The sequence below is a fragment of the Zootoca vivipara genome, chromosome 5 (genome assembly GCF_965207765.1).
Source record: "Zootoca vivipara chromosome 5, rZooViv2.hap1.1, whole genome shotgun sequence".
In the NCBI taxonomy this organism is placed as follows: domain Eukaryota; kingdom Metazoa; phylum Chordata; class Lepidosauria; order Squamata; family Lacertidae; genus Zootoca; species Zootoca vivipara.
In genome coordinates this window covers 46166427-46179525 of record NC_142588.1, presented here as the reverse complement: position 1 = coordinate 46179525, position 13099 = coordinate 46166427, and the positions used below count along the sequence as shown (strand labels likewise).

The 13099-nt window shown below is 42.4% G+C and overlaps 1 protein-coding gene across 2 annotated transcripts in view; it reads right to left on the bottom strand.

The window, feature by feature from the left end:
* Window positions 1-1080: 1080 nt before the first annotated feature.
* The window catches only part of HSPA12A (heat shock protein family A (Hsp70) member 12A), a 53650-nt gene continuing 41631 nt past the window's right edge, over window positions 1081-13099 (bottom strand). The window contains exons 7-12 of one of the 2 annotated variants that reach the window (XM_035138289.3): window positions 10577-10748; window positions 8951-9037; window positions 8724-8828; window positions 6842-7100; window positions 5293-5396; window positions 1081-4984 (exon numbers count right to left, since the gene is read on the bottom strand). In XM_035138289.3, the coding sequence (XP_034994180.1) occupies window positions 4350-4984; window positions 5293-5396; window positions 6842-7100; window positions 8724-8828; window positions 8951-9037; window positions 10577-10748 (1362 nt within the window). In that variant the 3' untranslated portion in view covers window positions 1081-4349. The remainder of the gene's footprint in view (window positions 4985-5292; window positions 5397-6841; window positions 7101-8723; window positions 8829-8950; window positions 9038-10576; window positions 10749-13099) is intronic. The other variant, XM_035138290.3, reaches the window with a different exon arrangement.

Sequence of the window (13099 nt, the reverse complement as noted above, 5' to 3'; positions counted from 1 at the left end):
GAAATAATCTATGTCCTTTTTGGATCCTCCTTGCCACCCTGGCAGTTTCCAGCAGTGGGGACTTAATAGTGTTTGGTAAGGATTTTGCAGGAGTCCCTGTGGAATGAAATCTCTTCCTAATACAGACATGGAATAATGTGAAGGAGGGCAGCTTTAGCTAAATGCAATCCAGTGCAGCACCTCCCAGCCGGAGACAACAAGGTGTAGGGTTACTGCTTTTTTGCTTATTGCTCACTCAGAGAAGGCAGGTGAACAGGGACAAGCTGCAAAAGGAAGCAATGCAGCAGGGCCAGGAAAACTGGTAGTGGGATTCTTGGCCCTGGCAGGTGCCCTGGCCCTTGCTCCTTTGACTGCATGTATGATGAAGATGCAACAACTTGAAACAATGCTTTTCCAAGACAACTGGGATTCTGGGAAGAGCCATGTCACAAAGCAAGGAAGCAGTCATGTAAGATGATCTTGCATTGTATCTTCCAGGCACCAATTGCCTATCAGAAGATGTAGCACACCGAAAGGAGTCCAACACAATTAATATCAAGCAATCTTTTGCCATTCTAGCTTGCCACCCCCAGTGTTCTAGCTTATGATGACATATGCATTCTGTTCTAGTCTAGTAGGGACCTGCACGGCTGGCAAATCACCAAGTCAAATGCAATGAACTAGCCATGTTTTGTGGCCATTCTGGTACTTGAGAATCCCTCTATTTTTTTAGAGTACCTGGCAGGCAGCAAGCTGAACTTTCCATATGTGGCCAATGGTCTGTGTTTAGCCTGAATCTAATAATAAAGAGATACTGTACCATTGAAATAAAGCATACGGTTTGATACTGGAGAACATTTGGGGGTAATAAATGCCCCAAATGACCATCTAGTTTTCAGGTAGGAGAAGAAGACCTGATGTACAAAAGGACTTTAACCATTGTCATTCCTATGCATTGCTTCAAATGGAACTGGGGCTGTTAAAAAGAATTCAAAACCCAAAGGTGTGTCTGTATGCTATTCTTTGCATAGCAAGAAGAGTGTGGGATTGTCTGACACTCTTCATACTCCCCTCCTGTTATTACAAGATCAGCATTATGCATTTCATATCTCACCATCTTTAAAAGCCTATAATTACTGAAGCAGACTGTGAAACTATGTTATTTAAAATTAACCACTGAATGCAAATCAACAGAGGTAAAGAGCACTCTGTACAAGAAAATAGCACTTTGGAAAGAAAGCATCTGTACAATATTTAAATATTGTATATACATCACATAATATTGTTCATAGCTCACCCAAAGGAGTTGCTTGTTTGTAAACCATGGAAGGCCACACACACTTACACATATAGAAAAACAAATCGTTTGCCTTTAAAACACAGCAGACAGGATGAAAACAAAGGAAAGCCAGCATGCACACTTTCTAATTATTCAGTAGAATAATTATTTAAGGAACAGCAAGCTAGATACTGTGACTAGAATTATCCAATCCATCCCTGTGATAGCTAATTCAGCAAAACTTTATTCACATTTCATCAGGGAATTATATAATGAATATAATGCAAATGGGGCCCCTTTTAAATTCTTCACTGAATTTTTAAGCATTTGCACAATGGCCCCTAAAATATGACTTAAGTGCCTGATCAACAATCTTGCGTTTTTAAAAGTAAAAAGGGTCTATGGCTTTTCACTCATGCATAGCTAACTGGAAAAGGGTATAACTACACAATTACGGTAACATTCTGGTGCCTTGGAAGCATGATTGGGGTTCAGTGGATCACAATGTGTTTTCAAAATGTGGGCGGGGAAACATGGCTGACCTTCCCCATCGGTGTTGAGGGTGTCTTGGCTGCAAATCCAGTATATCTGGAAGTGACTACATATCAAAAGCCCTGCATTGTGGCTTTAGACTGCATGGCATGGAAGCTGCCTCCATGCTGCAAATTGCCAGTCTTGAAGGACCTGCAGCACAGAGAAACTTATTTTCCCCAAGCCACCTCTAATCACATTTGGTATGTAGTAATGCAGAACTGCAGGCCATGTGCAAATCCAAGAAATTGTTATGTGGATGCAGCCACACCACACCACAGTTTAAAGCAACTTCTGTGTTGGTGTTTCTTATGTTCAGCTGCTCTAATTCACACCGGGAAGGGATCTAGTTTGTTGCCTGAAGCTTTCAAGAGTTTTGAAGCTGGCAGTGTTCAAGATATGTGCCATGTTCCTCCTTTCTTAAGTTGTGTGGGAGAAAGGGTAGGGGAGTCTCTCATTTCTTGGAGAAACAGTGTTCATGCTCCCTCTGCAGGCCAAATGCAACACAGCTGAACTTCCTAACCTGCCTACATATCTCCTGGCAATTCCCCCCCCCCCCCTAGATTTTAAGCTTCTTCTGGATGTACTGTATCACAGAAGCTGGTGAGGAGGAAAGCTGGAAATTGCCCACTTCATGGCTTATGTATGCAGGGCTGGGTATACAGTTACATCAATGGAAGAGAATGGGAAAGCAAGTATTTTGGACGCAAATGAATGACAGGTAACTCTAACTACTCTCTATACAGTGGTACCTCGGTTTGCGACCGCAATCCGTTCCACGGAGCTGGTCGCTCCCCGAATCAGTTGCTCCCTGATGCACACTTCTGCGCATCCGAGCGCCGCGGAACCCGGATGTAAACACATCTGGGTCCACAGTGGTCGGAAACTGAAGCGATCACAAACAGAGGCGGTCACAAACCGAGGTTTGATTGTGGATGTAACAACCTGCTTTCTTTTTCCTGCTGAATCATTCTAAATAACAATAAGCATTTTATATCGTTCTTTCATGAACAGGTGAAATGCTGGCCCAGTATAAAGGTATCCCTTTTCATTTACTGGATCTCACTTTCTAGGACCAACACAGTATTTATTTCCTGTTTCTTAATGTGTATGTGAGAGGTAATGAAAATGGTTCCTTGCTTTCTCCAACATGAGAATAGAGGTGCTTTCTGGGCAGCAACTGCCACCATACCCCTTCGTTTCTTTTGCATGAGGTCTGCCCAACAGCTAGCTGGAAGCATTTCTTTAAAAATTAAAAATCCCCCACCTACCACATTTCCAAAAGGAAAATGTGAAGTGGGAGCTCTTAAACTTGCAAAAACTGTTGAGAAGGGAGACTTTTGAAAAACGTCTCTTTCCAATGAACAAAAAAGAAGAAATACTCAAATACTTGGGCTGCAATGTTAATGGCTAACCCAGGGAGAGCCGTTCAGATGTCGTAGGAGTGTAACTCTCATCATCTCTGACCATTGGTGATCTGACTGGGACTTGTGGGAATTGGAAGGCTACAGGTTCCCCTATTCCTGGATTAATCAGGTTAGATTAACACTTCAGGTAGATCCACTGGAATCAACTAGCACTTGATCAACTAGCCTGTGCCATTATTCCAGTGGGTCTGCTCTAGGTATCACAAAGTCTTGTTCCAACACATTGTTTTTAATACGATGTGTATTTATACAAACTACTTCTACAAACTGCAGGTGGCAAACATCATCCCTTTTCCCTTCACCTCAAAAGGGTGTGCGTGTCCTAAGATGATATTGTGTATCATATCTCCTAATTTGAAATGTATTTGAATGTTTTGCAAATTTAATGGATTCCTTTAAATGGACTGCAGCCTTAACAAATCTACTTTGTGGCTTTGGAGTTTGCTAAAACAGAAGCAAAAGCCACCCGAAGCAGTCATCATATATCCCCAACAAGTAAACGTACTTTGCCTGGGCGGTAAGTGCTGTTTTTTCGTATTTTACAAAGAAAGGCTAGAAGATACTTCACCTCTAGCACTCGGATTAAAGCATATAAATAAGAGAGGTCTGGTTTTAAAACTGCTAAAGACCTATAAATCTCCACTGACAATTTACAGCAGCACTTGAGAGGACTTTAATTTAGGGCTGCACTGATGACCTCCTGCTGTCCAAAGCAGACTTGTTGGTATCAGTGAGACAGCTTTGCCATTTGCTGTATTGGGGTCTTCAATGTAGGACCATGAATATGAGCTTTGACATTCTGGACCCCAAATACAGCACATGTGGAATACTTCCAGTAAAACTATTTGTTTTCCCAATCAAAGAGGGCAGTGATATTTCAATGACTAATTCTCACAATGCATTTAGCCATTTTGGATTATTCTGTTTCATGTTTAGCACCTGATAACCATGTAAATTTCAGATTCCTGAACAGATAATTTTGAGAACAACAACAACAACAAAAATGCCTGACGTTTCCCTTCTAATGGTTCTCTCCTTTTTCCATCTGGCTGAAATGCAAGTCCATTTTGGTGACACATGAAAAATGAGAGAACGGAGTATTGAACTATCAGGTGGTGGGCAGGGGAGGAGCATTAGTAGTTTAGGAAATCAATACCAGCTTTGACACTTTTAGAAGTGGCAACGTCAATTGCCATGGCTTTGATCTCAGTGTCCCCAAATTGCATTAGTGTTTTGATCTCCCTTCTGCTTGGCGCGGACGTATCAGTTCCTGTGAGATCCAGGCGCAGAGTGCCACACTTCTTCACCCCTGGCTCAGTAATGAAACTGACGTGGTCATGTTCCGAGCTGTAGATGTTGATCACGATGACCAGCTGCGAAGGCTTGGCAGGTGTATAGCTGCGCGACACAGTCTCCCCAAGAGCCACCGACTGGTCAGCAGAAATAAATTTGTCAAAGACATCCGTGCACCAGCGGGTGCCATCTTTAACTAGCAGCTTTTCTGCAGGATGCTTGCCCTCCACATAACGATTCAGGACTCCTACACCGTAGGTCAGGGGAGAGCGGCGCACTTTAATGACAGCAGGATCCAGACCAAATAAGACTGCTCCTTTGAGGATAGTGAGCCCCACATCCTGAGGAATAATGATTCGGCATTTGGAGCCGAAAGCATTCTGGACAGCTTGCTGTAGTAGTGGAGCTTCAGCAAATCCGCCCACCAGGAAGAGGAACTTCACATTAGTTACTTCTGGCTTTTCAAACAAATCACCTTGGTGGAGAGGAAAATCCACATGGTCAGAATAACAGTAATACCTTTGCAGGTAATAAGAGAACAGAATGACAAATGACAGGAAAACTCACTAAATGGAGTGAGAGGAATCCACAGAATAACATTGTGAAGGAATCGAAGAAGGTGCTCTTCAGATCTAGAATGTTGTATCCAACTAAGTTCTACTCACTTGGCATTCTTTCCCACCAATGTTAGTTCTCCTCAGACTAACCCCCATTGACTAAGTTAGGTCTGTTCATGGGTCTTTTAAAAGTCCTTAGACATTCAAACACACCCTTGATACTTACTGAGATGTTGTATGATTTCATCAATGGTAGGCTTGAAGAGAGCATTCATTGCATCGGGACTCATCCTCAGCATTCCTTGTGATGACCACTTCACAAAATCTACACTGTAAACAGGACATGATAAGAAAAGTTAATGATAAAAAAGTTAAAGAAATGCTGCTCACTTAGCCAAAATAATGTTACTAACTCAATGTGTTGTTTCAAAAAGCTGGAAATGAAAGGATTCCAATGTCACCAATGAGATTTTTACATGTCACCAATGTAACCAATGAGATTTTTTATTTACATTAGCTAAGGCCACGATAAATGGAACACCTTCACACAATGGGAGAGTAAGTGGGAGACCACCCATGCTGAAGAAAAGGCTGCTTTGGTTTGCCTTCTGTCAGTTTTTTCTTTCTACCATGATGTTCAGGTGCCAACCAAAGATGTTTTTGTTTTAAGAAAGTTGACCCCTGAGATATTGTAGAATTCGTTTGTTTGTTTTTGAATTTTTGCAGCCTTATTTGCTGATAAGGGTCCTTTTAAGTTGCACCCAGGCAAGGACAAAGATAGTCAAAACGACACCGGGTTGAGTTTCAGAGAAAGAGTTTTAATCTCTCTATATAGAGAGACTCAAGGTGGTCCTCCACAACATGAGTCAAGCAACACAAATTGCAAAGCTTTCTTATACCCTTCTTTTGGGCTCTTTCCCCCTCCTCTGTAAGAGTGCGCACGCAAGGGGTCACGCACGCAAGGGGGTGTGCGCATCTTCCTGTGTCCGGTGGTTCTCATAAACACACATTACGCCATGTGCGTAAACACATGCTGACTAATGCTGCCCCGGTGCCTGCCTCAAGCAGCCTTGGCTTATCTTGCCTGTTCTGCGCATCAGACTGCGCGTCAGACAAAGCCAGCCATCATCCAGCCTTGAGCTGGGCGTCCTGTTCCTTTTTGCTTTGCCCTTTGACACACTTTGGTGCAGAGACACAGAGGCACTGAAAAGCATTCTAAGCAAGCAAGACATCCCAGGGCTACAGCCATACAGTCAGAATTCATACAATGCAAGCAATGCAAACTATAGGATCAGATCTAGCTCAATAATACAATTTGCAAATCACTCTCTACATTTTTATCTTTGATGCCTCAGGCCATGAAGCAGTTTGTATATTTCATACAATAGAATGCTGTCTCCTTCACATATAGCCAGGAATTAATTTTCTTCAGTCTTACTTGGATTGATTACAGTGGGACCTCGACTTTTTTGAGTTACGAGCGGAAAAAGTGGCTGTGCACTTACAATTTTTCCGACATCCGAACGGAAAACCCGTTCGTGGCTAGGTGCGGTTTCCTCGACTTAGGAGTTTTTAGATGCGGTTTCCTCGACTTACGAATTTTTTCGTTTCCAACGCATTCCTATGGGAAACTTGACTTACAAAGTTTTCGACCTACGAGTGTGCATTCGGAACGGATTAAATTAGTAAGTCGAGGTCCCACTGTATTCCTTTTTTGTGTGTGTGGCAATGAACACAAGAATCTCTTTGGATTCTGTTAACTTAAAAGTACTTACTTGCTTTTCCTTAAGGCGTGTTCCACACTGTGTCCTCGAAATTTCTTGTAGTAGTCAATGAATGAGAAAGGCAGGGTGATGTTGAGTGGATTAGTCCGATCTGGTGCTGCTGCCCTTTTGCGTGATTCAAACGCTATCATCAGATCAACCCAGGCAGCAGGCCGCTTGATCTTAAATTGTTCAATAAAATCTTCTCCAAATATTTTACACAGGAGCCTTTCAAATTCATAGTCTACCCCTAAGGAACCATGTGGCCCACCTGCATCAGAGACAATTAGAATTGTTACTCAAACATATCGCTTAAGGAAGGATGCAACCAAAAGATTTTAAATATTGCATGGGCATTGCGATATGCACTTGAAAATCAAGCCATAGGAAAGCATGCTGTGTGCAGCTGAGACAAACTTGGAGCTGCAATCTTAAACACACTTAGTAGGGATTAAGTTCTGAATTCAGGGAGGTGATTATTGAGTAAGCATCCTCAGGAGAAGCATGTCATAAGCAGAAGTCAGCTACATGGGTGGAATTCAACTAATTGTTGCTCAGAGGAGACCTACTGAAATTAATAGACCTAACTCAGCCATGTTCAATCATTTCAAACACCCTATGTGTTTGCTTGGAATCCATGTACTTCCGAAATGGAGAAGCTTCCTATGGATTCCGCACTTAAAGACACAACTAGGCAACTAGTCTGGTCCAGGTATAGTGGTACCTCTGGTTGCGAACAGGATCCGTTCCGGAGGCCTGTTTGCAACATGAAAAGGCTGCATCCTGAAGCGCTGCATCTGCGCACGCACGTGACACAATGTGGCGCTTCTGAGCATGCACAAAGCGCGATTTAGCACTTCTGCACATGCGTGCAGGTTACGGACGCGCCAAACCCGGAAGTAAACTGTTCCAGGACTTCTGGGTTTGGCCCATTCGCAACATGAAAAGACGTATCCCGCAGCGAATGTAACACAAGGTATGACTGTACACAATTTTAATGTGCTTTTTATAATCTCCTCTCCCTTTCCTGAAGTTCCCATTTCTTATCTTCTGGCTCCAACTCCTCCTAAAACTTCAAAGCTCTCCCTTCTCTCCTCTCTTTGGTTGCCAATGCTCTTTGCCTTGCCTGAAAAACTGATGGGGGAAGCATGTTAAATAAAAAGAAACCAATGTCAATTTACTTAACACCTGAAAGACTGGCTCCTTCCATACAAGACTTCTCTGGTATTAAGATCAGCAGTGGTCTTTCTTCCAACCTCAGACTTTGGTGTGTATGGTCTGGGAAAGGGCATTCTTTGCGGCAGCCCCTAAGTTATGAACATCCCTCCCCTCAGGCACCTTCCCTATGCAGTTGTCAGCTAGCTTTGGACACCTGAGATGTGTGTTTTCAGGACCCACCCTATTCCTGTGACTGTGATTTGTTTTAACTATTTTTAATATTGATTTTTAGATTACTGTAACCTGATTCAGAATCTGCTGGTAAAGGGTGGGTGGCGGTGATGGTAACAACAACAACAACAACAACAACAACAACAACAACAACAACAACACAATCTGCTCGTTCTTGGTACAAAGCACGCATATGTCTGTGAACATTGTCATCACTTCATTTAATAACAATGAAATTCAGTGGTGGGCAGCATGTTACAGAACCACCACTCACCTGACCTCTGGTTGGTTGCTTCTCAGGAGGTAGAGAGGTGAGGCAGTGGTGAGTTCAACACGGTGCAAACACACCAGCAGAGCCAATCTGGCACTCCTTTTGGTGTGTTTGGTAAGCAGCAGCTATATGACCCACCAAAGCACAAGTGAGCAGCACTGCCCTGCCATGCTGCCCTCTACTGGTTAAATGCAGATGTTCTACAATGAGTAGGAGTGAAGAATGCAGCTTCACCTGTTGCCTTGTAGAGTTCCTTTAAGTGTCCTTCAGGTAACCTTATCTGGTGGACTGTAACATCAACTGTCCCTCCTCCACTATCAACAACTATGTAACGGTCGCCTGTTAATACAAAAGGAATCACAAGCCATGTATTAGAGTCAGTGATATAACTACATTTTTGCACAGACGCTGCTGCTGACAAAAGGCAGCAAGGGCCAAGGTGACTCAGGAAAGGACACTACCTTCTTCCAACTCGGACCAGATCTCTCCTATGACATTTTCAACCATAAAGGTGCGGCTTTGACGGTTACGCCGAATGTGTTCTTTAGCTGGAGGATGACAGAGACAAAACACTTATGGTAAGAAAACATGAACAAGTTGGATGTGTACCCTGCAGACTGCAAAACGGAAGAACACTGAAAGCTGGCTAGTCATCATATTGCTAAGCACTTGTCCTAATGTTTTGGGGATAAAAGCCGTGACCCCAATTCACAGACATTCCATTAATTCTTACAACAAATTGGTTCTAAACAGGACAGTGGCACCAGTTAAAGGCTTTTAACTGAACAAATTGTAATCTCTGTTGGGATCTTTGTTGGTTCTTAATCACAATTCTGCCAACAGAGGGCGCATCAACATAGAATTTGAAGTCTGACTAAATTAAATCTGTATTAAGGGATAGTACTTGTGATATATATATGGGTGATATATATATATATGTATATATATATGGGTGATCAGGTGTGTTACCAATTGCTTGCTGGTTTTAAGACACTCAAGAATCATGGTAGCATAAACGCAAACTATTTTGGTGGCCCATAAGAGAGTTGCATACGTTAAACAAACCATCTGTGAATTGGGGACTCAAGATATACACATTGTTCGTTACTATCACTAAATAAGAAAGAACAACTGTTTTAACTGCAAGCACTCTTTGTACTATGAATGAACACGGCATCATAGTTTACTTTAGATCAAGGAAAGCAACAGGTTGGAAGTTACTCTTTTAATATCATGCTAGGAGTAGCATTTAACCACAGAATTGGAAGGTCATCTACTCTAGTCCCTTGATTAATGTACAGCTGTCCCCAGAATTGCAGTCTTGCACAATTCCTGATTGTTTTGATGGAACTTTCCCATGAGAATGTCTCAATGGATGTTCAAAACATTTGTTCCCCAGTGACAGGAAATCTGGGAAGAAATAGTATTCTAATTTTATGCTCACACTCGTCAACAGAGATGTTATGCCGCACTTTGAACCCCTTTTAGGCAGCAGTGGCCTGTGTGGTGGAGCAGAGCCACCCACTCAAGACTGGTGTCACTACAGCTTACCCTAAACAGGGCTAGGGTGAGATGATGGCAAGGGGGAGGCTTTGCAGGCACATAGGTAGAGCCAGTGTGGTGCTCCTGCTGGTATGTCCAAGCAGCCCTGACCTGGCAGCCATACAGCAATACAGGTGTTGGGTTGGCTGTTCCTCCCCACCCAACCTGGCACAGATCAATGAACCTAAGCATGTTTCCATTCCATTCTCGTCCATTCATAAAACCAGCACGGGTATAGAATTCCCCTGTCCATCTGGAAAACGTTCTCATATTTTTTATTCCACCTTTGGCACATGCTCATATTTGATAACACAGTTCCGAAAAACTTAAAACTGTGGAACAGCTGACAAGTCACACTTTAATGAGCATGACAGGGTAGTTTCTATTGCTGGGGCTGGCAATTAGCCATCCAGGTTCTCCCAGTGTGAAAATCAAGAGTTGGCCGGGAAATTTGGAAGACATCTTGCTATGAAAGATTTTGGCAAGAAAGGGTGAGTAGGAAATTAGGTTGAACACTAATCGTAGCCCAATTAAATCAGCCCTACCTGGTGTAAAGCCAGTGGCAATGGTCTCACTTGGGTTATAACCATTGGCAGGTCCTTTGCTGCTTAAATCTATCATCTGATGAAGGCGGAGCTTCCTGCAGTAGATAGATGCAGCCTCTGGTTCCAGGGCAATTATGAGCTGCTCAGGGTTTTCTGGGGATGCCATTCCTGCCTGTGAATAAAGGAATCAAACAAGGAGGGGAGAGGAAATGATTAGCTGAACTTTGATTTTCATCTGCCTTCACAGTGAAGTAGCTTTGTGAATCCTGAGATTTTCATTCATTCATCTATGCTTCTTTCTTTTCACTTCTCTTATTTTCATATGCTAAATATCATGGTTGGGGGGGAAGAACATCTAGTTCATTTCAAGGATTCATAACTAGGAGAGATGCATGCATTTTCCCTACTGAATAGGATGACATAGCTGCATATGATATAGCAAGATAAACAAAAGGTATGTTTAAAGAGTAAATTCATCTCCTTTTCAAGCATCTAGTTCAATTTCATGAAAAAGTTTCCCAAAAAGAAACAAAATTAGCTTTGGCTTCTCTGCCTCATCAGCATTAAAACAGAGTTATATTGCTCTCACACTCTTCCCAATGTGTAAATAATATAAAATGCCAAATCATGTAAAGTAAACCTATTCTGTTCTGCATGTTGCCTAGTGCAATGGAAATATCTGGGCTGCTAACATAACAATCCTATATATGTGTCTTATTATATAGTTTATTAGGTCTTATTCCCAAATAAGCAGGTATAGGATTGCATCCTAAAATAACTGCTATATTCCTGAATATCTTTTCTAGATTTTGTGGCAGCCAGTAATACTTTCAAAAACATAACCATGCACCTGTGAATGCTAGACACTTTCCTGCCAGAGTTATGCACACTGAATTCACAGACCTAATCCTTGAATGCTGAAGATTCTATGTATCTAGGGTTGCAATCATATACCCACTTACTTAGGAGTAAGCCTTACTGAAGTCAATGAGGCTCACTTCTGTGCAGATTATCTGAAGAAGTGTGCATGCACACAAAAGCTCATACCAAAATAAAAACTTAGTTGGTCTTTAAGGTGCTACTGAAGGAATTTTTTTATTCTGTGCAGATATACAGGACGGAACTGAAGGAAGACTGCTGGTATTTGAAATACTGCAACTTCTATTGCTACTCTTTTTTCAAGAGAGCGCAAAATATTCATAGAATGGCATCAGGTAATGCTGTATGACACCAATGCACACAGCTTTCCTGATTTGGTTTATCTTCTTTGCAATGCTTTTACTCATTGCTTGCCTTGTTCCATTCAGGTGGAAGTAGTTAACCCTAGAGAGGGGAGTAGCAGGCTATTTTTTTCCATGGAAAAATGAGAATAATCATGCCTCTACATTGTTGCTTCATAACTCAGGTTCTACAGATAATTTATACTTAACTTTAAAAGAAAAGAAAGCTGGAGATATGGAGATCATGGTTCACTGGGAGCTGGAGACCCAACTGCTCCTTACTCCTCCCATGGATACCCATGGTCTGACCTCGTAAGGCCCCTCCCACCATTGAAACCCTCAGCAGCCCTTGACATACCACCATTGGTAGAGGCCAAGGTGGGCTGGGAGAAGGCTTGGACCCCATCCCCACCCCAAAACAGTAAGAAACATACACAAACCCTGGAGCTGATGTATGCATTTCTATTGGAAGCCATGGAGAGTAATCATAAAACCTAAAAAGGAATCCCCTAGATAGGAAAATACCATGACACTCTCTGGCCATGTCTCCAGGAGTGCTTTGGGTATTAGTTCTCCTCTGATCTACCAGTAAGGTTGCTCTATAAGCACTGCACAGTGTACATAACCATACACATTATTTCCCGGCACATAGATAGTATTTGTGCTGGGATTGATCTTATAAAATGCTACAGTGGTACCTCTGGTTAAGATCTTAATTTGTTCCGGAGGTCCGTTCTTAACGTGAAATACCACTTTAGCTAATGGGGCCTCCTGCTGCTGCCGCCGTGGCGCCAGAGCAAGATTTCTGTTCTCATCCTGAAGCAAAGTTCTTAACCTGAGGCACTATTTCTGCGTTAGCAGAGTCTGTAACCTGAAGCGTTTGTAACCCGAGGTACCACTGTATTTGCAAACATTTTGAAACGGAGCAGCGGTAAAGATTCCTTATTTCTCTTTCAGCAGAAGAGGCATAAAATGGTGTAAATTGAAGGATGTGTATGGCTGTATAAACTTGCTTGTTTTGCCATAGTTACACTTGCTTCCTACCGTCCCATACAAGGCTGGGGGGGGGCATTGCATTGTCATGTCATGGCTGTCATTTGCAATACTTACCAAGAGGCTCTACCTAATAGCTTCGTCATAATATGTCACAAGCACAGAGAAACAAAAAGAAGCATCACGATGGAGTGCATGTAAGCACTCCACAGTGTTTGTGGAGAACAGCTTGAAGGTTGTATTATGTACTGTATGTATGCTACAAAGCAATGACAAACCTAGACAGCATCTTAAAAAGCAGAGACATCAC